This window comes from Artibeus jamaicensis, unplaced genomic scaffold (assembly GCF_021234435.1).
Source record: "Artibeus jamaicensis isolate MK-2021 breed Jamaican fruit bat unplaced genomic scaffold, CSHL_Jam_final scaffold_1964, whole genome shotgun sequence".
Classification (NCBI taxonomy): domain Eukaryota; kingdom Metazoa; phylum Chordata; class Mammalia; order Chiroptera; family Phyllostomidae; genus Artibeus; species Artibeus jamaicensis.
This window is the reverse complement of record NW_026522030.1, coordinates 51,790,618-51,813,475: the sequence shown is the minus strand read 5'-3', so window position 1 is coordinate 51,813,475 and position 22,858 is coordinate 51,790,618. Positions and strand designations below refer to the sequence as shown.

At 35.6% G+C, this 22,858-nt stretch overlaps 1 protein-coding gene across 3 annotated transcripts in view; it reads left to right on the top strand.

The window, feature by feature from the left end:
* Window positions 1–12,420, top strand: part of ZDHHC21 (zinc finger DHHC-type palmitoyltransferase 21) — a 70,641-nt gene extending 58,221 nt beyond the window's left edge. For all 3 annotated transcript variants that reach the window (XM_037142756.2, XM_037142757.2, XM_037142758.2), the window contains 2 exons: window positions 4,008–4,051; window positions 4,595–12,420. In XM_037142756.2, the coding sequence (XP_036998651.2) occupies window positions 4,008–4,051; window positions 4,595–4,727 (177 nt within the window). In that variant the 3' untranslated portion in view covers window positions 4,728–12,420. The remainder of the gene's footprint in view (window positions 1–4,007; window positions 4,052–4,594) is intronic.
* Window positions 12,421–22,858: the final 10,438 nt, after the last annotated feature.

The following is a 22,858-nucleotide window of genomic DNA, read 5'->3' as shown; positions in this document are numbered from 1 at the left end:
TAAATTCTTCTTTGCCTCTCAACCCTCCCAGTATTTCTAGGAGGCAGTGACTACCTCCCTCTTCTTTTCTGCTAAAATCTTTTTTTAATTTTAGGTATAATCTTATTAGTTAGGATACAGCTTTATTTTAAAATCAATCATATTTTCTTAGGCTGAATCTGAAAGATTGTTTCTTAGGGTAAGATCAACCATCAGCAGAAGTATGAAGTATTTATTGGTTGATAAAATAGGTAAAGCTTGTATTTCTGTAAGTCTTTTTCTAGTTTACTCTTATTTTTTAGAAAATAAACTTTCAGTTTTAAAATGGGAAAGCATTCTCATATATCTCTTAGTTATATATGCCTACTAAAGAAAGTCTTTGCTGCTTTGATCACTAGACTGTAATCAAGGCAAATATTTCTTTGGAAATACGGTATTCTGATTGTAGGCAACATAAAATAAAAACTTGGTTTGTATTTTTCTTGAAGAGTGCATATTTATGAGTGGCTGAATTTCATATAAAATTAAGAATTAATAAGTTATATGTATACTCTTTAAAGGTAGAAATTATCTTATATGTCATTTTGTAATGGTCACTAAAGGTATGGAATCTTTAAAATTGAATAGAATTATGTGCACCAAAATGTATTTTAATTACTCTTAGTCTAAAATCTTCTACATTTTCATGCTTTATGAAACACAAAAAGTATATTAAACCTAAGTTGGCAGTTGAAAATAACTTACAGTCAGTGTTGCAGCCAGCCGTAACTTCTTCCTCTTCCAGTTTGCTGTTTCTTTTGTGCTTATAACTGTGATGCTGTGTTGCTCTGAGTGTGTTGTATATATGTCAGTCCAAAAACTATGTGACGTGTTTGGTTGATCACATACAAATATTATACTTTTTTGTATAACATCATTCAAGATAGCTTGAGTGTTAGGTTAGCATCTGCTGTTACTAGAGAAAAAAAATAGCCTTAATGTTTACCCTCATAGATTGTGTTCATAAAGTCATGGTAGACATCATGCCCTCTGATAGAATGACCATCTACTTATGATGACTTAATCGGTAATAGTCTCCTTTTCTCTAGACCCAGATTCTAGAAGGATGTCCAAAACACTTGAAAATATAAGTTTTCTCATGTGAAGTCTTTCAAGTTGATTCTTTTATTGCCACAAATAAGTTCCTCAAAGTTATAATGAAGTTGTAAATTTCTGCATAGTAAAAATTTCCTGTAATATTAGCTAGTTACAGTAGGCTGACCTTGTAATTGCTTTTTCAATCCTGAAATAATTCCCGGTGTGTAAGTATTATTCACAACTGCAATTTTTGCCATTTATATGTATAAATAGCACTTGACTTCTCATATTTTTGTACGAGTTGTCTCATTTGTTTTGGAACATCCTGTCACTCAGCATTTCCAAGACACCATTAAAACTACTTCACTCACTGTCTGTACAGATGAAAACAGGGGCTCAGCTTTCCTCTAAGTCCCTAGTCAATCTTGTCATGTATTTGTAGACTGTGTTTTCGCAGAGGAAAACATTATTTTGAGGAAATTATGCAACAGAACCAAGAAGGGTTAATTATAAATAAAATTGTCATCAGTTACTATGAATTTCAAAGCATAATAGGAAAACTGATTAATCTAGAATACATTGCAAATCTACAGTCTTGTTCCAAATTCCTAGGTAACCTGGAAAGAAAATGCTGTTATTGACTCCTCACACATCAAAAAAAAAAAAAAAAAGATTGATTTTTTTCATATATTGGCTAACTTTACTTATTCAACTGTTCATATGTAAGAAATTAATATTATAGCTATTGATACAACTTCTATAAAGAGTCTTTTAAAGTGAAGGTGCTTTTTATTATTTTCATTAAAGGAAAAATTTTACAACCAGAGAAGTTCTTGGGATTGGAGCTGAAACCATGAGTATTTGCATGAATAGTACTGCTTAGTAATAGTATAGTCTACTTGGTGTATAAGTGCAAGCTAGTAAAAGATAAGAGGAGAGAAATTTTTGGTATATTTAAAAGAAGATAGGCTCTGGCTGGGTCGTTCAGTTGGTTCGAGTGTCATCCCAATATACCAAGGTTGCAGGTTCAATCCCCAGTCAGGGTAAATAGACGTTTGTTTCTCTCTCTTTCTCTCCCCCCTTCCCCCCAACCCCACCCCTACCCCCTGTTCTCTCTGAAATCAATAAACATATCTATTAAAAAATAAGATATTTTTATACACTTTAAAGTGTATTTGAAATATAAATACATGAGTTCTGTCTGGAAAAAGTCAGCCATTGTTAATATAATGACAGCGGTTTGCATGACATTAGTGTAATCACACAGCCAAGGACAGTGGACCGGAATGCACATGTGTGAACAATGACAACTTCACTGTACTAGTCAATGGGGGCAGTAGATGCCATTGAGTGAGCATGTGTACTGTGTGGCTGTCACATTCAAAATGACCGAGTGAGCAGAGCAAGGAATCTGTGTCAGATTTTGCATTAAGCTTGACCATTCCTCCATGGAAACTATCAGATGATTCAGAAGGCCACAGCTGTGGGCAACTGGTGATTGGCAGCTTCATCATGACGATGCACCCACTCGTGTATCACGTCTTGTGCAGCGTTTTTTGGTGAAACATCAAATCATTGAGGTGACTCAGCCACATTTTAGCCCACATTTGGTGCCCTGTGACTTCTGGCTTTTCCCAAAACTCAGATCACCTTTGAAAGGGAAGAGATTTCAGACCATCAGTGAGAATCAGGAAAATAAAATGGGGGTAGCTGATGGCAACTGAGAGAACTGTGTAGGGTCCTAAGGTGCCTACTTGGAAGGGGACTGAGGCATCATTGTCCTGTATACAGTGTTTCTTGTATGTTCAGCAGATGTTTGTTTTTGATGTTACATGGCTGGATACCTTCTGGACAAACCTTGTATATCTAACCTGAGATTATGGCGTTTGTTTTGATTATTTAGATATTATTTATCATGACAGTTTCTCAGTCTAATGGTAGATGTCCTGTTAACATGAATTAAACCAAGCCAACCTTTTTTGGTTATTTTTCTTATGCATTTGTTTGAGCCTTATAGAAAAAAACATTAGAAATTGTATTACTGTGAAAAGACTGACTTTTCTGTTGAAATGAAGGAACAGTTTTTTGTGTGTACTCTGAAAGTTCACTTGAGTTTTCAGAATACTAGGTGTTGTAGTAGGCAAATGCACGGGTTGGCTTGTTGAATTGTGGTTGTTTACAGAAATCCAAAACTAGAAGCTCTCTTTAGCCCTTGGAAGGTTTTTATTCAGTATTATCTTTCATTTGTCATTTTTGGTATTTATTTTTTAATGCATATTCACTGACAGTTGAATTAAAAATACTGTATTTTGCCATATATAATGTGCACTTTTTTGCCCAAATTTTTTAGGAAAAAATAAGGATGTTTATTAGACATGGTTGTACTAATTCCCTATCTGTATAAGTGTGTTTAATTCTTCTATTTATGCTTATGCAATAAAAGCATAACTCTAGAAAGAAATAATGATATTCACATGCAAAATAATGCTCTGGAATACGATAATCTGTTTTGTTTTTGAATATAAGTGAATAAAAATATTGAATTAAAAACTTAAAACAAAGGTTTTCTTTTGTTTGGGCCAAAAACGTGGGTGTGCATTATACCCACATGTGCATCATACACAGCAGAACATGGTAGATACTATATATTTTAAAAGAGTTGTCAAGGAAGCAAATCTAATGAAAAGTAACATGAATGAAGTGAGACTCCTACAATTTTAATTAGGTTTTATAACTGAATAATGTTGGGGGGTACAACGTGATGTTGATTTTGTTTTTTCCATTAGAATTTTGGCAATGTCTGTAGATAATTTAGAAATCTTAGTACTCATATATTAACTGTTTAAATCTTCAATATGTTCTCTGGATATGACTTTAAAACACTATGAAATTACTATAGAATAAAGCTTCGATCACTTTATGTCTGAGTATATATTTTTAATTTTTAATAGGATACAACATCTATTGAAAAGATGTCAAACTGTTGTGAAGAAATGTAAGTATAAAAGTAAAGTTTGTAGTGTTCTTAATGAAAATGAAAATAACTGGCCACATTTGAAAAATAATGTGTGCATGTGGTGGATGGTGGAATGATGCTGTTTCTTCCTGCCTTGTCCAAGGCCTGAGCTAGACAGTCATAACCCTGCCTTACAGTGGGGTCTTCTGGCCATGCTAGTGTTCATAGGAAATAAGGACTGATCATTCTTGTTTCTGGTCTAACTAAAGTAAGTTAAATTATTTGTCCTGAAAGTACATCAAAAGAGATTTGCTACTGTGTTGTTGACACACATTCTGTTAATCCTGAGATTTTCCTCCGCTTCAAAAGTTGCTCTAGGTTGATTGACGACACAGATACAATATCTGCTCTCCAGAGTTAAAACTCAGCTGCATGCCGTAATGAAAGAAAAGCTGTGTTTGTGATGCTGGGACACAATTCATCAGAGTCCAGTAATGGATCCCCAGCCAACCTGTATTGTTTTAGTTGACTGAAGTGCACCATGGGAGTGCTGTCTTTCACTAATAATGCTGTCTTCTGTAGATCGAGGCCCCGAAAGCCATGGCAGCAGACCTTCTCAGAAGTTTTTGGCACTCGTTGGAAGATCCTGTGGTTTATTCCTTTCAGGCAGAGACAACCACTGCGAGTTCCCTACCACTTTGCCAATCACGTCTAAACAGATGGATGGTGGGCACAGATGGGTCCTCCATGCTGGAAATGCGTTACAGGTTTTCTGATAATAGAACGATGACAGTCTTCAAGTCAATTAAAATCCACCCACCAATCTGAGGCGTCATAATGTGCCCCAGGCTTTATTTTAATAGTGATCTTGATCCTGTTGTGGGACTAATACAAGATCTATATTTAAGTTTTAAAGCATGTTTACTTTCAAATTAGCTTTCCACAGGGATTTCTTAAAATGCTTTTGTTATTAAGCTCAAAAGGCAGTGATTGGATTGAAATCATTGTACATAATTTCTTTTAGATCTGACAATATTATAGATTTTTAATTTATGGGAATTTTCAGATGTTTATTTAAAATTTTCACTCTTAAACAGTACTAACCAAATCTGAATTTAATTCTTCAGGTTTTACACCTTACATGTAAATTTTCTTTTTCAAATACAGCTTAAAATATGTTAATACTTTCTTTTATATGTGCTGCAAGATTTTATTAAGTGCAGCGTAGGACTGAACAACAACAAAAGGGCAGTGTTTTCTCAGAAGTAGCTTTCTAATGTTCTCTTCACCAACAACAAAAACCCCACTAAATTACCAACTACCTACCTTATTTTAAAGGAAAAATCAATTTTTTTCATGTTCACATTTCCATTTCTTTCTCCTATACTGCTGTAATTTTCATTGCTGTTAATATATTTGCTTCGAGTAGACAATTTTGACTAAGTGGGCATGTATTCCTGTTTTACCCTAAGATTTTGTTGAGCAAAAGGAAAGCGAATATGCAGTAATTCCACAGATACCTTTTCTTGGTGCAGTTATGCCAGGATGTGTGTTTTTAAAATGCTGGTGTAGCCAGTAATGTGTACTGTACAGTATAAAGAGGAATGTTGTCCTTTTGAAAAAATACATATACTTTTTACTTTTAATTAAAAATACCTACTAGTAGATCTAAAATTACACACTGAAGGTTTACATATAATAAATATTGGCCAATTATTCCTGAAATTCTATCTATAGGAAATTACTAATAAAAATAAGTAAATAACTTTTGTATACCTAAATTACCCAAAATGAAATTAAATTTTAGTTAGCTAACTATGATTTGCATTGAAAGACCTTTTTGTAGCTAATGTTAGGAAATGGCGTTAAAATAAAATAATCTACATTTATTATTAGCTTTGTACAGATTTAAACTGCTCAGAGTGATGGGTCTCTTGGAAAGCATAGAACATTTGTTTGAAAAGACCTTTAGCATGCTTTGAACAAAATTCATTTTTAACATTTTTTCCATTAGAATATTGCAAAGTCCATGTGTCTTTTTTGAAAATTTTTATACACAGTCTTTCCCTTGAAGAGAAGATTGAAGGAGTCTACTTACTTGCAGCATATCAATAGTTTTTTTTTTTTTTTACTTAAATTTGATAGTAGGGAATCCTACCTGAGACAGATACTAAGCAACAGCTGCCATTGTCAGCGGGTTAACTCTACTGTGGTTACTTCTTTCAGAAACTGTAAATATCTTCTAAAATAATGGAATAAGCTGTTCTCAGAGATGTAAGTGCCATGTCTTACATGTTCTGACTATACTGTCTTATTACCTAAAAGTTTAGACGTGGCAGATTAAAATACGTATTGGTGCTGATAAGATGCATAGTAAATTTAATATGAGAAATGTATTTATAGAGCTTAATGAACCACATTAGTATGTTCACATCATGGGAGTGGGTTGGATTTTGTGCAGGCTAACATGTTGACCAAATTTGGCTTGGTGACAGGACTGTTATAAGGAAGTAATGTATAGGTAATATACAGGTAGATATCCATTGAATGCCCTAACTGTATACATTCCTTTCAAATGAGGACCTTGAGGAAACAAGAAAGGGAAGTGAAGATCCCTTAAAGAACTTTATAGGCTCAGTTATACTTCATCTAGTAGGAGGAGTGACCTGGAAACGTACATGGGAGCTGCTCAGAGCCAACTTCTTCCTCAATAATGAGAACCAGAGGTGTCCCTTTCACCCTACGAGGATTTTGTTTTTCTTAGATTTACCATTTCTAGAGCACATGCTCTTCCCTCTTTTCTCTATACCCTCTCTAGCCTGATCCCTCTGTGCCTGACTCCTCTGGTACTGCAATACACACTCATACACTAGGCAAGGCATATATTTATTTTGTTTGAATGGCAAAAATGGTACATATCAATATATGAATATATTTATATAAGACTCTATATTAAGGGATATATGTATATATCCCCAAATGCTTAACTGGGTTTTGTTAATCCTTGTTAAAGGAGGAAAAACTAACGGGCAGTTAGGTCTTCCTTGGGAGCACATGAGCTCTAGTGTTCTCGCTGCGCCCTCTTTTGGCAATTGGTGTAATTAGAGTGGATCTAGAGACTACTGCCCCACAAGTAAATTGTATAGCCAAAATCAGAACCTGTCAGAGGTACACTCCGTTAGGGGGAGTGTATGTACAGAACTGTTATGTTTTATGAAAATTAATGGTTTGTGTTTATGATATCACATCTAGTTCATACAAATGATGACTACTTTTGTTTTATTTATGTATATTATATTTTTTACTGTCATTTACACATTTAGATCAGATTAGGGTAAACAGATGTAAACCATTTTATGAATTTTACTTTATTTTTTAAACTTTTATTTTTATTTATTTTTGTTGTGTTTTTTCATTGCCATTTGTCTCTGCTACACCTTCCACCTCCACTGCCTCCCTCCCCCTCCCCTTCCCTGGCAATCACCACACTGCTGTGTCTGTGAGTTCTTTTGGCAAATTAAGTCCTTAGAATTAGAAAAGACAGAACTTTAAAATTACTATTTATTAGAAAACACAGAAATAATTTTAGTTACATTGGCAAGCAAGTATCTAATGGGTCTTACTGAATATCTAAAAAATACATTTAGTGTTTTTAATCTCAGTTTTGGAATCTTTTTTTTTTGCTGATTTTATTACACTAAAATAGTAGAAGGTTAATGATTCTTTTTATACTTCCATTCTTTTTTAATTTTTCTACTTAGAGTCATAGCTGTAGCTTTAGTAGCCAATTTATTATGTATTCTGTATAACCATGAAAATAACTAATAATGTGTTGAGTGTTAGAAAATAATTATGAGTCATGAGGTAACTGATACAGTCTGCATATTGGGTAAAGTAGTTTCTCACAAACATTTTATTCCATTTTAATAAGCAAAATATATTTTAAGGGATGTTTTACATCAGCAAAGTCATTAATTTGGCCTCTGGAAATGATTTTTACCTAGACATTGTATGTTACACCTCTCGAACAATTATATTTGTTGTTGTTGTTTTTTTCCTTAAACAAAAATCTTGAAGGGCTCAAGAGTGTAGGCAAAAATTGACTGACTTCACAGTCCCCCAGACAGTAGGCATTCAGCTAATGTGCTTTTGGTACTATGTAACCAAGACCGACAGTTTAAAAATATTAAGTTAACTAATGTTCCATTATAAGAAAAATACTATTTTGCTTAAGGGTTGTATTAAAAATACTTGTGGTTAACATAAGAGATAGCTATATTTAAATTTTTAATGTATTAATCTCTGTAACAGAAGAAAGCATAGTTTACTTTTAATAGTAAATAGGAGTAGAGAACATAAGCTACATAAAATTTAGTATAAAAGTAGAGGTAAAAGTTCTGTGAGAATGAACATTAGTAAATTTTTGCTAATATTTAGAGGTATTTTTTTCTAAGGATGGTAGCTAATTATAACTATTCTTCACCGGGCTTTTTCAAGTCACTTCCATACAAGCAGTTAGTTGAAAATATGTTTTACTTGAAAGGGGTTAATAATTCTGAGTGCTAATCATGAAGACTTTAGGACAACACTTTAGTCAGGAAGTGTGAAGTAACTTAGAGTATGGCCACAGTGTTCTATGTGTTAGGTCGGGGGGCAGTTCGAGTGTCCTCAGATGAATTGCTATAAAATCACAGTGTGTCCAGCCCTGCTTTACGGTGGCATTAATACTAACAAAGCTGCTAGCCTCCCCTACATTTTTCTCTGGTCTCTATACTTCCCTTACACTTCATGGAGAAATAGATCACCTAGCTCAAGTCTACTATTGCTGCTTCATTAAATAAGTTTTATACATGACCTCTACTATATATAGATCTATATAGAATTTATTTGATAAATTTATACTTACATTACCTAATTTACTAATAGATACAAATAGAAGTTTTTTTACCCAGTTCTACCACTGTGGTTTTCAAAAATGTAAGTATTGACAAATGTAGTTAGTAACTCATGCACATTTGGTATGTTCTACTTTCTAGTCTTGTTAACCTATAGTTAACAAATGAATTAGTTTATTATTTAATGTTCACACTTGTTACCTTCTATTTTAAGAAGCACCCTCTGAATTTATATCTAAATAACAAATGTCATGTTCTGAATTTAGCCATTCTCAATTGAATTCTAGAATAATCTACAGTAGAATGTGAAAAAGAAATAGAATCAGTTTGCCTAAAATATTTGGAACCAATGTCCTTATTCTGTGTATTACTGTTTAGCACTTCTGCTGCCTTCAGGGTGATGATGGTTTAACTCCAGGAAAGTGACTTTCTTCAGACATCCCCTTTCATTATTATTGTGTAGTGTTTAACAACAAAATTTACTGTGTTTTTGTCTGTTCTTTAGATGTTGTAATAGTGACTGCTAGTGCTAATTGGAAATAGAAATAACAATGGTATTTAAATTTCTTAAGTTCTGGGTATTGCCGATATTTTTCATTATCATTGTATTTTTTTACTTTCATGTCCTTTTCCCCAGTAAGTACAAGTGAGTAGTGAGTAGTCAAAATGGTAGAAAGGAATTAGGAGAACTGACAAAGACGGTGAGAAGGCCGGACAGAGAGCGTGGGGAATCAGCAGACTAGAACATTTCTGTGACGTCAGGAAATTCCCCAGCTGCCATCATTAGCCTTGTCTCTTGCTGATAACATTTTACTCTAAGAGTTCTTAATGCACGTGAGCATTTTAGTTTGAGTTATCTAAGGAATTTATATTGCTGATTCTCTTCAGCCGGTCAGATGCCTTTGAGAAATTATTTTAAATGTTAAATATTATAATTGCATAGGGTGTGGTAACAGGAATTGTTAAGAAAGTGCAGCTAGTTAGTGCTGAGGAGAAATACAGAAGTTGCCCAAAGTTTTAAAAAACCGGGACTCTTCACAAGTCTTGTGATAAGTTTGTGTATAAGGGGTGATTTTCACTTTAAAATTGTGCTGTTTTGGAGTTCTTGATACCTCCAAGGTCGTCTCCATACCGGTTAGTATTGTGAATACCTGTGACATGGAATGCGGTGCCTGCCACAGTTGTTCAACACTGTTCTTCTCAGTACTGATAGTTTTATGTATAAACAGTAGTGTGGATAAAATGGCAACAAAACAGGCATGTTTCTTGTTGTGGCTTTGCTTGCCTTTTTGACTACGTACAGGGTTTAATTGCATTGATTGTTAACTACAGGGAGAGGTTAGCTGCATATCACAAGCTCTGTGTTCTTGCCAGTGTTCATTGGGTGACAGTTTAACCTACCGGTGCCTGAAGTCAGTGTCCTCCAGCCTCGACAACTAAAACATCCTGGTGCTACTCATCAGCATGGAGTGACGTTTTTATTTCCTGTACCAAAGAGGTTGTTTTCTTTTTGGTTAACTGAGAGTTTTCATCTGACATCCTTATGTTTATAAGGTAGAATTTAATGTTACTAAGAACAATTTTGATTACTGGATCTTAGTTTTTACACACTGCTGCCTCAATTTAATTGGTTTTAAATGCCTCCCATTTGAACTTTTTTCCTGAGTTAGGAAGATTAGTATGTTTTTTCATTTGGTATTTTTATACAGATTGGCTACTTTAAAAAAGTAGTTTCATGGGTTGAAGTTGCAAAAGATAATCTTCCCACAAGATATTTTGGTTGTGCTTTACTTCTGCAGAAATACATGAGAACTAGTAAAAAGTATACTTTCATTTCTGTAAATGAACTGAATAGCTTATTGGGCCCTTTTCATGAATGCTGAAACGGAAAGGTCAGGGTGCTTTCTGATCACAAGTGAGGAATTCTGCATCTCTCTGTGTATAATCCTTAATGCCACTAAAGAATGATATTGTCTGTTTTGCAAACAAAGATAAAGAACACTTTAAAAATATACATATATATATATATATATAAACATTTCCCAGGAAGAAATGCAAATGTACTTGATTTAAACAAAACTGTAATAGAAAATTGAACTCGACCAAAAAAAAGTCTCTATGTTGTTACTCACTTCACATAAAAAGTTGAGTATTTTAAAAACTACTTCTGTTTAGTGATTCATTTTACAAACAAATGGGAAAAAAAACCCTTTAGAGATACTTGTAGTTGTCGAAATATAATATTGCTATGTTTACTATTCTGGTTTTCTATGTTTTTCCATAAATTTTAAAGACATTCATTGAGTGTCCTTAAAACTGTGGCTGAAATGCTTTAAAGTCCTGGCGAGAAGGTAACAGTGTATATGTAGAGGAAAAGTAGTCCCGTTTCAGAATGTTTTGCATCATTTTCACTAAAAAGTTATCTCATTGAATGTAGACATGATACATGGTTTTGCATTGAATTCTGAATGGAAAAAAGGAATCAAGTCTGAAGCTTACATTAAATATGACTTAGGATCATGTAAACGATAACATAGAAATAAAGATATATATGTTGTTAGAGGTAAAAGCAAAATTTGAAAACAAAATGGGAAGAAGCAACATGATGTCTCTCTAATTGTCAACAGTGTATTCCCTGCATATTGTTGCCACAGTATCAGTCCTGAGTTGTTTGGCTTGTTTATGTGTTATTTAAATTACTGGGGCCGAATACAGTGTTTGTTCAAGTAACTGGATAGTGGAGTTCTCTACTACTCTGTCTACCACAGATGAATAATGAAAAGAAATTTCTACTTTAGCAGTGGTAGAATAAAGCAAGTAAGTGATATAATAGGAGGAGTTTCCACCACAGAGATGCTTGGACAAGTGAGCTGCAATTCTGAGGAGGAAGGATTGGGTCTTGGGCGGACCGAGCCACGGGTATTGTGCTCGTGTGAGCTTTATGTCCCTGCAATTAGTCTTTAAAAATCTGACCAACGAGTGTAATGAATAGGCGAAGTCTGTGATATTTACAGACTCCTAAAATTTTGTATCAATCTCAAATTGTCTAATATTATATATCCCTAAACAAAGGACTTTTATTTTAATAGTGGTATGTTCCAAGTGCCATGTATCTTATTTTTTGATTAGGTAATTATTTCACTCAGTGCATATGTTTACATGTGAGTGCTGTTCCGCTGCACTGTCTGTTTTTCCTTGTCTATTCCCCTAAGAACATTTAAAGAAAATCTTCAGTAACATTTGTAATGCTAATGGTAATATGGGTTATAGTAATTGAGAAATAAACTAGATTGAGAAGAGGGAGGGAAAAATGTACAAGTGTGAGCCATGTATCTGAGATAATACTTGTTTAACTGAAGCATCTACACTGGTTCTTAAAATGAAAAACAAGCTATGTGTCTACCTTGAGGATAATGTTTTTTAATTTATTTTAGTGATTTAGTTTTATTCATGTAATATTTCTGTTTTTCTTTGCAGATTGTTTTTAATTTAAATCATGGAATTTTTACTTCTCTTGAAATGTATTATGTAATGTATTTTTAGAAATCTTATTTTTAAATAAATATTTTTTGAAAACAAAGGACTGTCTTTTCCCCCTTTCTTTATTAAAATTAAAATTCTAGATTTTAGCACTATCAGTATAATAGGCCAAGTTTTTTTTTTTTTTTTTAGTTTTATGCCATTTAGATGCATTCAAAATTATAGCCTTAGGATGCTATTCTGTAACCTCAAAATCTGTTACATATTCAAGAAGAATTAGGTATATGTGCTTGGGTTAAAGTCGACAAACTCAATATTCTGAGTGAGGTGTATTTGTCTTAGAGATGACCCAAATGGCTAGATTTAGTACACAATTTATTTAACATTTTCTGTGTCCAACACTATTTTCTGGAAATACTTGTTTTTTGAGGAGTAACGTACATAAAATGCGTAGTGTTTAACTATATGTCTAGGTATCATTTTAGATGTAGAAATATTGAATTACTTAAAGCCTTTGCTGCAATGGAGTTACATTCTCAGTGGTTCTGGACATCTTTTCACTGACACATTTCCAGAATTGGAACTTGTATGTGGGAGTTGTCACAAAGTGCATATTAATTAGCATTAATTCATCAACAGTGTCATCTGAAAAGAGAAATCATTGTATGGAGAAACAATGAAAGAGCAAAATTTTCCCTGAGGGTGAAAGATAGGGCTTGACTGTATTATCAGACTTTTTTCTTAAGTTTTTATTGCCATGAAAGTAATGTTGATAAGTATCCTGGGTTAATGCATAAATTAAATGACCTGGTAGAGTTGCATATACAAGTATAAACTTTGTCGCATTGGTAAATCAAAGCATATGGTTGCATTTCCGACAAAATTTCAACCATTTAAAAGCTTTAAAACTTGTTCATTTTCCAGTTTCCTTTGCTGTGATTCTAAGCAGCATTTACACTAATTATGATTTCTTAGTGATGATAAATTATGATTCTCATGATTTTTGGTCTCAAAACTTCTTTACACATAAAAATCATTTCAGTCTCCAAAGAATTTTTGTTTATGTAGTCTGTCTTCATCAGTATTGACTTTATTTTAAATTAAAACATGTATTTAAATGCTTATTTATTAGTTTTTTTAACATAATAATAAACCCATCACGTTAACAATGTAGTTTTATTTAGAGACCCATGATTTTACATTGTTTGCAGATCTTTAATACCTGCCTTCACAAAAGAAAGTTGCATTCCTGTACTGCTTTTGCATTCAATCCATTGTGTTGTTTTTCTGGTTGAACTCTGGAGAAATTCAGTGTCATGCAAATATACTACAGAAGCTCCTTGACTTAATGATGGGGTTATGTCCCAATAAGCCCATCATATGTTGAAAATTCTGTAAATGAAAATGCATCTAACTCATGTAAACTACCAAATATCATGGTTTAGCCTGGCTAGTTTCCACTGAATGTGTATTATTTTTGCACCATCTTAAAGATGCAAAATCTTAAGTTGGGGATCATCTTCACTTGGAAAAAAGGAATTATATGTATATATATATATATATATATATATATATATATATATATGTTTAATTTTTTTATATATTATAATATATATATATATATATATATCTCCTCACCCAAGGGCATGCTTACTGATTTTAGAAAGAGGGAGAGAGGGAGGGGGAGAAACATCAATGTGAGAGAGAAACATAGATTGGTTGTGCCTTGTACATACACACTGTGATTGGGCACCAAACCTGCAACGTGGAGGAATCAAACCTGTGACCTTTCAGTTCATGGGATGATGTTCCAACCAATTGAGCTACCATCCCACTGAGCCACGCCAACCAGGGCAAAAAGGAATGTTTTAATAGTCTTTTCAAGTGACTGCACTTTTGTGATATAACACAAAATCCCAACATGTGATGTGTTTTCAAAGTTTGGTTGCAATTTTGGACCAGAAACAATACCAAGAAATGTTTCATACTCTGTTACATTAAAATCTATTAGTCCCTTTTTTACTTTGGAAACCTCTTAACCCATACATGACTTTGTGACTTCATTCATTGGTCATTTGGAAATACTGGAGTAATCCAGGTCTTCCCAGTGTTGACACATTTCATTCTATAAATTAGATTAAATTAAATTGGATTTAATTAAAAATTAATTTTTAATTAAAAAAATTAATACTACCACTTCCTGCCAGAAAAGTAAGTACTGGCAAGCTGTTAAACTCATAATGATGTTACATTTTTCAAAATTCTAATTTTTCACTGGAAGACTTGAATGCTTTCAGCAGTAAGTACATCCTGTCAGTGGTTTTCCTTTAAGTGACACATTCACTTCACTCATTTTTGAGAAAATATACCCACGTGAAAAAAGCATAGTTTGTCAGCTGTTCTTTCAAGTAAAAAAATGTGATTCCAGGAAAAACACGGCTAGTTCAGCTTGCAGCTCAGTCACCCCAGTGGTTATCCTCAAAGATAAGCAATCCTACGTTGGAATGCAGGTGAAATGCTCTGTGTACTGCCCATGTTGTCAAACAATGTGAAAAATAACCCAAAATTCAAGGTTTAATGAAGTTAATCACTTTTACTGACTCATCAAGGGTAGTATTCAATATATTATTTGCATTTGTATATTCTGGCTTTTGAAGCACTTAAAACATAGCATCCTTAAAGATTCACATCTATTTAGCTTTGTTATAAAGAGACAAAAACTAAAAGTACCTGGTAATATTTTAATACTGCAAAATCATGGGAGAAGCTGCCAGATACTGTAGATAAACAGATGCATACAGATTCTGCTCTAGGCTGACCAATTACCCCTGTGAGCTATAGTTATATTAGCATGCAAGGGCAATTGGAGGGAGAATTGGACCCTGTGGACATCCAGCTGAGCAAACAGGACTGAGGAAGGGTAGAGGATGTGTGAGTTTGGAAAAAACACATCTAAGCCTGCTAAAAAAAATATTTGTATCAGTCACAGCACATTCTTTATATGTCCTCTGGCTTGCCTAGTATTTTTCAAATTAGCCCTCTTTTCCAAACAAAAGAGCACCTCTGCTTAAAGATCAGACCCTCAAATAACAATGTTTTGCACATACAAAAACCGGGATGATTCAGGAAATACAGAACCTGGAATACGTATATCCAAACATTCAGATGCTACTTGTACATGTGCTTAAAGTGTGTGAGTAGCAGTAGTTTACTTGTGGCATGATCTGGATAATATCCTTTTTTTTTTCTAATTTCTTTTTTTATTGATTATGCCATTACAGTCGTTCTATTCCCCCCTTCATTCCCCTCCACCCTACCCCCCTACCCCTACCATTCCCCCCCTTTAGTTTATGACCATGTGTCTCAAGTTCTTTAGATTCTATATTTCCCGTACTATTCTTGCCCTCCCCCTTATCTATTTTCTACCTACTGTCTATGCTACTTATTTTCTGTACCTTCTCTCCCCTTCTCCTCCTCACTCCCCTGTTGCTAACCCTTCTTGAGATCTTCATTTCTATGTTTCTGCTCCTGATCTAGCTGTCCTTTTAGTTTGCTTTTGTTTTAGGTGTGGTTGTTAATAACTGTGAGTTTGCTGTCCTTTCACTGTTCATGTTTTTTTTAACTTCTTTTTCTTAGGTAAGTCCCATTAACATTTCATATAATAAGGACTTGGTGATGATGAACTCCTTGAATTTGATCTTATCTGAGAAGCACTTTATCTGTCCTTCCATTCTAAATGAAAGCTTTGCTGGATAGAGTAATCTTGGTTGTAGGTCTTCAGATTTCATGACTTGGAATACCTCTTTCCAGCCCCTTCTTGCCTGTAAGGTCTCTTTTGAGAAATCAGCTGACAGTCTGATGGGAACTCCTTTGTAGGTGACTGTCCCCTTATCTCTTGCTGCTTCTAGGATTCTCTCCTTTATTTTAATCTTGGCTAATGTAATTATGATGTGCCTTGGTGTGTTCCTTCTTGGGTCCAACTTCTTTGGGACTCTCTGAGCTTCCTGGATTTCCTGGAAGTCTATTTCCTTTGCCAGATTGGGGAAATTCTCCCTTATTATTTGTTCAAATAAGTGTTCCACTTGTGGGTATTCCTCTTCCCCTTTTGGTACCCCTATAATTCGGATGTTGGAGCATTTAAAGATGTCCTGGAGGTTCCTAAGACTCTCCTCATTTTTTTTGAATTCTTGCTTCTTGACTCTTTTCTGTTTGGCCATTATTTGCTTTCTTCTGGTCCACTCCATTGATTTGAGTCCCAGTTTCCTTTTCATCGCTATTGGTTTTCTGTGCAATTCCATTCATTTCAATTAGTTTCACCTTCATATGTTTGTCTAATTTGTGGCTATAATCAACCAGTTGTGTGAGGATCCTGATCACCAGTGTTTTAAACTGTGCGTCTGAGAGTTTTGCTATTTCTTCATCGCTTAGATTTATAGGCTCTGGGGCTTTGAGATCTTCTTGAGCCATTTTTTGGTCTGTTCGTGCCCGTTAAGTTTGAGTAGTGGCGCCTTCGACTCTCAGGTCGCTGGGTTGTGACGCTGTATGTGGGGGCGTGGTCAGAGCAGGGAAATGGCGACCCCCTCTGCTGTTTTATGCCGCTGGGTGAGGAGCAGAACCTAAGGTGGTTCACCAGGGCGGGGCCACTCAGGTCGCTGGGTTATGACGCTGCATGTGGAGACAGTGTCAGAGCAGGGAAATGGCGGCGCCCTGTGCTGCCGCTCGCTGTGGGGCCTGCTCAGTCCCGTAGTCTCACCGCCTACTCCCTCGCTTGTCTATCTGCGCAGGAAGGTGAGACCACAGTCAACCCACAGCCCTGCTCCCTCGCTGTTTCCCTGCGGTCGCTCGCTGAGTCGCTTACTAGGTCCAACCCTGCGCCTGGGTTCTGCGCACCCGAGTCCGTCTGACCGAGTTTTCCTGTGCAACCCCGCTCCGACAGCTGCTGGTTTCGCCCCTCTTACCGGTTAGGCTGAAGAATTTGTTGTTATCGGACTTCCGAAAAGTTCAATTTTCTGTGTTCTGGCTGTGTTTTCTGTTGCTAATATTTAGTTGTCTCTAAACTTGGTTGTGAGAGAAGGCACAGCGTTTCCACCTATGCCTCCATCTTGGCGGAAGTCGAGGATAATATCCTTAATACAGAAATTTACTGTGTCACACACACACACATTTTTAAATACCTGACAATTCTTAACATGGTTGTTTTAAAATGTTTTTGTGTTATTGTTGCCACAGTTACAGATGTCCCCCATTTCCCCCCTTCACCCCTCCATCCAGCACCCCCCCTTCACCACATTGTTGTCTCTGTCCATGGGCTCTGCCTATCTGCATATGTGCTCTTTGGCTAATCTCTTCCAGTCCCCCACACCCCGCCCCTCTGAGATCCGTCGGTGTGAGCCGTGTACCCAATGCCTCTGGTTCCTTCTGTCGGTCAGTTTGTTTTGTTCATTAAATCCTACGTATGAGTGAGAGTGTATGGTATTTATCTTTCTCTGACAGGCTTATTTCTCTTTGAGTAACATAAGTGTTCCCTAGCTCTAACTTGTGATGATTTTTGACAAAAACCAAATGATTGAGGATCTAATATGATGTGGAGGTTTTATAGTTGAACTATGGAATGAGTAGTCGTTGGTGAGTAAGATAAGCATCAGATTAATGAAATTAAGTTGTATAGCTGCAAGCCAGATGCCCTTATTCCATTGAACAGGTTCATATTTTAATTGCAATTAGAAGTAACATATCAAAGTTTTATGGGTGATCTACACTTGCTATTTTTAGAGAGTTCTTGAATGTTTCAAAATATCTCAAATATTTTCAACATGGAGAAAGTACCCAAAATACAGATAATAATAACTTATCTAAAGTGCTCTAATTTTTGCTGTTCACTTTCCATGTTTACGGGGTTTTTTTTGCTTTTGAAAACAATTTTAATAATGTTAGTGATCACTGCACTAGGCCACCTCCAAGTGGGCCTTCAGTGACCCCCACCTCATGGTGTCCGTACCCAGGTAGCCTCCTCCTCTCTTCCCTCCCTGGATTGGACACTATTCCGAAATTGGGATTTATCATCACATTCGTGTTTTTATACTTTGTTGTGTGTAAATGTGAAAAATACTTCTGGTGAATATTCGAAATTTATATAAACCTCCTCACAGTAGTCCCTGATTATTTTTCCCCCTCCATGGCACTTGGCATCTTGAATAAAATGTGAAAAATTCCCACTCCTACTGTCCTTCCCAAAGGTAGCTGCTGGTGTTAATTTGGTGTCTACTATTCTATATATGACATGCGTAGTTATTTGGTTTTTAGGGAAACTACTAACTTTTCTGTGATTTGCATTTTTGACTTAATATATCTTGTTGATCATATCAAGCATAATAGTCTGCCCCATTCTTTTTTAACTTTTTGTATATGTCGTCATATCAATAGCCTGTGATTTATGTAACCGTGTTGCTATAACAACACATTAAATAGATTAATTATTTTGTCTATTAGTAATATTGGTATAGTAAACATGCTTGTACAGAAATCCTTGTGGCCACTTGCTAGTATTTCTGTAGATAGATTTCTAGAGGTGAAGTTCATAAAGGATGTGTACATTTTAATTTTGATAGGAAATGCCAGACTGTCCTCAAAATTCTTTAATTTGCACACAATCTCACTTGATACTATTAATTTTAAAACTCTGTGTCAGTCTAATAGAAGTGAGCATCTTCATTTTTTTTGGCTTCTCTAAATTTCTTGTTCAAGTAGTTTGGGTTATTCACTTCTCTTTGTTCAATGTTACTAATTCTATAGTTTCTGGATATTATGTTTTTTTTATTCAGTAAAATTTTCTAAATTTTAGCCCAGGTTTCTTATTTTTCTTTATGGTGATTTTCTTTTGGCAAATATTGCTGTGTAACAAATAACCCCAAACTTAGTGACATAAAACAACCAACCCTGTTTGTTTATGGCCACAGATTTTATGGGTCAGGAATTCAGAAAGGGCACAATAGTTGTCTGTTCCATGGTGTCTGAGGCCTCAGCTGGAAATACTGGAAGACTGAAGGAGTGGATTACTAGAGACTGCCAGAAGCCAAAGCCTGGTTCACTCACATGTCTGATGGTTGGTGCTGACTGTCAGCAAGAACACCCCCATGGGCCTTCCCTTGTGTCTGTTTGGGATTCGAGGAAAGAGAGGCCCAAGAGAACTGGGCAGAATCTCTATCACCTTCTATGACCTGGCCTCAGAAGTCTCAAGCCTGCTATAATTGCGAGCCAGCCCAGATTCCCTGAAAGAGCCTGGAGAGTCCACTCCTTGAGGTGAATGTCAAGGGCACCTTTCAAGAGAAAAGCATGGGGCAAGGGAGATATTGTTGAGGATGTCCATGGAAAATAAAATTCACCACAACCATTATGTTTTAAGGAAGAATTAAGTTATCTTAAAGTTTAGTTATTTTCTTTAAGGACTTCTCTGGTCAAGATGGAGGTGTAGGTAAACAATTTGGCCACCTCGCACAACCACAAAAAAGAATGACAACTAGATCTCAAAACAAATAACACCCAGAACCATCAGAAAATTGAGTTTTATGGAAGTCTGACAACAAAGAATGTAAAGAAAGTGCATTCATCCAGACCCGTAGGAGGGGCAGAGGTGGGCAGGAAGGCACAGAGATGCAATGTGGTGTGGAGGAGGGGCAGCAGTGGAGTGGGCTGGCCCACATTCATGTGTGGTAGGTAAACATTGTGGTGGGAGGGAGCAAGTGATCCCAGGCCCAGAGAGCAAAGGGTTCTAGCACCAAGAAGATAAATCCCCATTAACTTCTGGCTGTAAAAAGCAAATGGGAGTGGAGATGGGAGAAGGAACTACTGGATACTTAGGAGTCTCCATTTAAAGGGCCTGCATGGGCTTAGAATGTATGAAAACCGACTCCCTCTAGGATTCTGCACCAGGGCAACAGCTGGAATGACACCTGCTGTACAGGGCGAGTGCTGGGAAAACCTCCAGAAGCCAGACCACAGCACTGGCCCCTCTCTGAGGTGTCTCCCGACCAAGAGCCACGAAGTGGTAAAGTGGGGTTGCCCATCCCTGGAAATTACCTAAAGCTCTGCCCCATACAACTGATGGATGCCTTTTCCACAATAGGCCACACTACTAAGGGAGTCAAAGAAGGTCTATCTAATACACAGAAACAAACACAGGGTGGTCGCCAAATTGAGGACATGAAGAAATATGGCCTAAATGAAAGAACGGAGCAAAATTTCAGAAAAAGAACTAAACAAAATGGAGATGACCAACCTCGCAGATGCAGAGTTCAAAACACTGGTGATCAGGATGCTCACAGAACTCATTGAGCAGTGCAACAAAATAAAAAGACCCAGGAAGAAATGAAGGTCACACCAAATGAAATAAAGGGAAATCTACAGGGAACCAACAATGGAGGGAATGAAGCCAGGATTGAGATCAATGCTTTTGGAACATAAGGAAGAAAGAAACATTCAACAAGAACAGCAAGAAGAAAAATAATTTAAAAAAAAACAAGGATAGTATAAGGTGCCTCTGGGACACCTCCAAACTTACCAACATCTGAATCAGAAGGGTGCCAGAAGGAGGAGCAAGAAATTAAAAACTTGGTTGAAAAAAATAATGAAAGAAAAACTTCTCTAATTTGTTGAAGGAAATATGCAAATCCAGGAAGCACAGAGAGTCCCAAACAAGTTGGACCCAAAGGGGACCACACCAAGACACATCATAATTAAAATGCCAAAGGTTAAAGATAAAGAGAGAATCTTAAAAGCAGCAAGAGAAAAGCAGAGAGTTACCTACAAAACAGTTCCCATAAGACTATCAGCTGATTTCTCAAAAGAAACCTTATAGGCAAGAAGGGGCTGGAAAGAAGTATTTAAAATAATGAAAAGCAAGGACCTACAACCTAGATCACGCTATCCAGCAAAGCTATCATTTAGAATGGAAGGGCAGACAAAGTGCTTCTCTGACAAGGTAAAGCTAAAGGAGTTCATCATACTTTAAGATAAAAACTGTGAACATTAAAATGACACCAAATTCACAACTATCAACAACTGAATCAAAAAACAAACAACAAAACAAAACCAAAAACTAAGCAAACACCCAGAACAGAAACATAATTATAGATATGGAGATGATTCGGAGGGTTATCAGCTGGGTCAGGGAAGGGGAAGAATGGGAGGAAAAGTGAAGGGATTAAGAAGCATAACTGGTAGGTACGAAATAGACTGGGATGTTAAGAATAGTATAGGAAATGGAAAACCAAAGAATTTATATGCCTGACCCATGGACATGAACTAAGTGGGGGAAATAGCGGAGGGGATGGGGGTATGGGCCAGAGGGGAGCCAAGGGGGAAAATTGGGACAACTATAATAGCATAATTAATAAAATGTACTTAAATTTTTTAAATTATTTTATTTAAGACTCTGGGATTTATCTTGTTTAAAAAAAGTCCTTTTCTGAATCCAGATTATGTAGTTTCTTTCTTTTTTCAAAAATCTTTTGATAGTTTTGTTCTTTTTTGTTTGTTGCTGGATCCATTTGGAATTTATAAACCCCAATGTAACCTTAATTTACTAAACTCCAGTGTCTTGTGTATTTCTATAAAATTTTATTTTTGTGATAAGTGTGTAGTAGGAAACTAATTTTTTTTACATGTACAACATATCACCAACACATTTCTGCATAGTTCATTTTTTTTCACATCTGATTTATAATGTTACTATGTTCTTAAGGTACATAATATGTATTTAATTCTACTAACTATTGGTAAGAATTTCAGAAGCATTCAGCTTATTTTTCTGGTTGCAACCTTCATGTAAAAAATTGTGTTTTTAAATACCTTCACCCATTTGAAACATATTTTTATGTTTTTATTCCCTGTTCCCACTTATTTTATGCATATATCTTAAAATTTTATAGTCAGATTATTATTTTCTATCTTCCATTTAAAATAAATTTTATCGACGTATACTTTACATACAACAAAATGTACCTATTTTAAGTGTATATTTTAATTAGTTCTTACAAATATATGCACCTCTGCATCTACCCAAACCATCATGGTATGGAATACTCAGTCACCCCCGACAGCTCTGTGGGGCAGCTCACTGCCTACTCCGGGAAACACTGATCAGCTTCCTCTCACTGTAGATTAGATTCGCCTTTCCCAGATCGCCACTTAAATGGAATTAAATAGCACGTCCTCTTTTTTTTGACAGGCTTCTGCTCAACATGTTTCTGAGATTCATTCACATTGTATCCATTTGTTTCTTTTTGTTGCTGAGTAGTATTCTCTGGTATGAATTGTTCTGCTTTTTATCTATTCTACTTCCTAAAATTTATTAAGAATTTGTATTATTTCTTTAAATATTTAGTAGGTTTCACTAGTGAAGCTAACTGGGCTTTTCTTTGCTGGAAGATATATAATTACTAATTTCATTAAAAATGAGCTCTATTTGGATTTT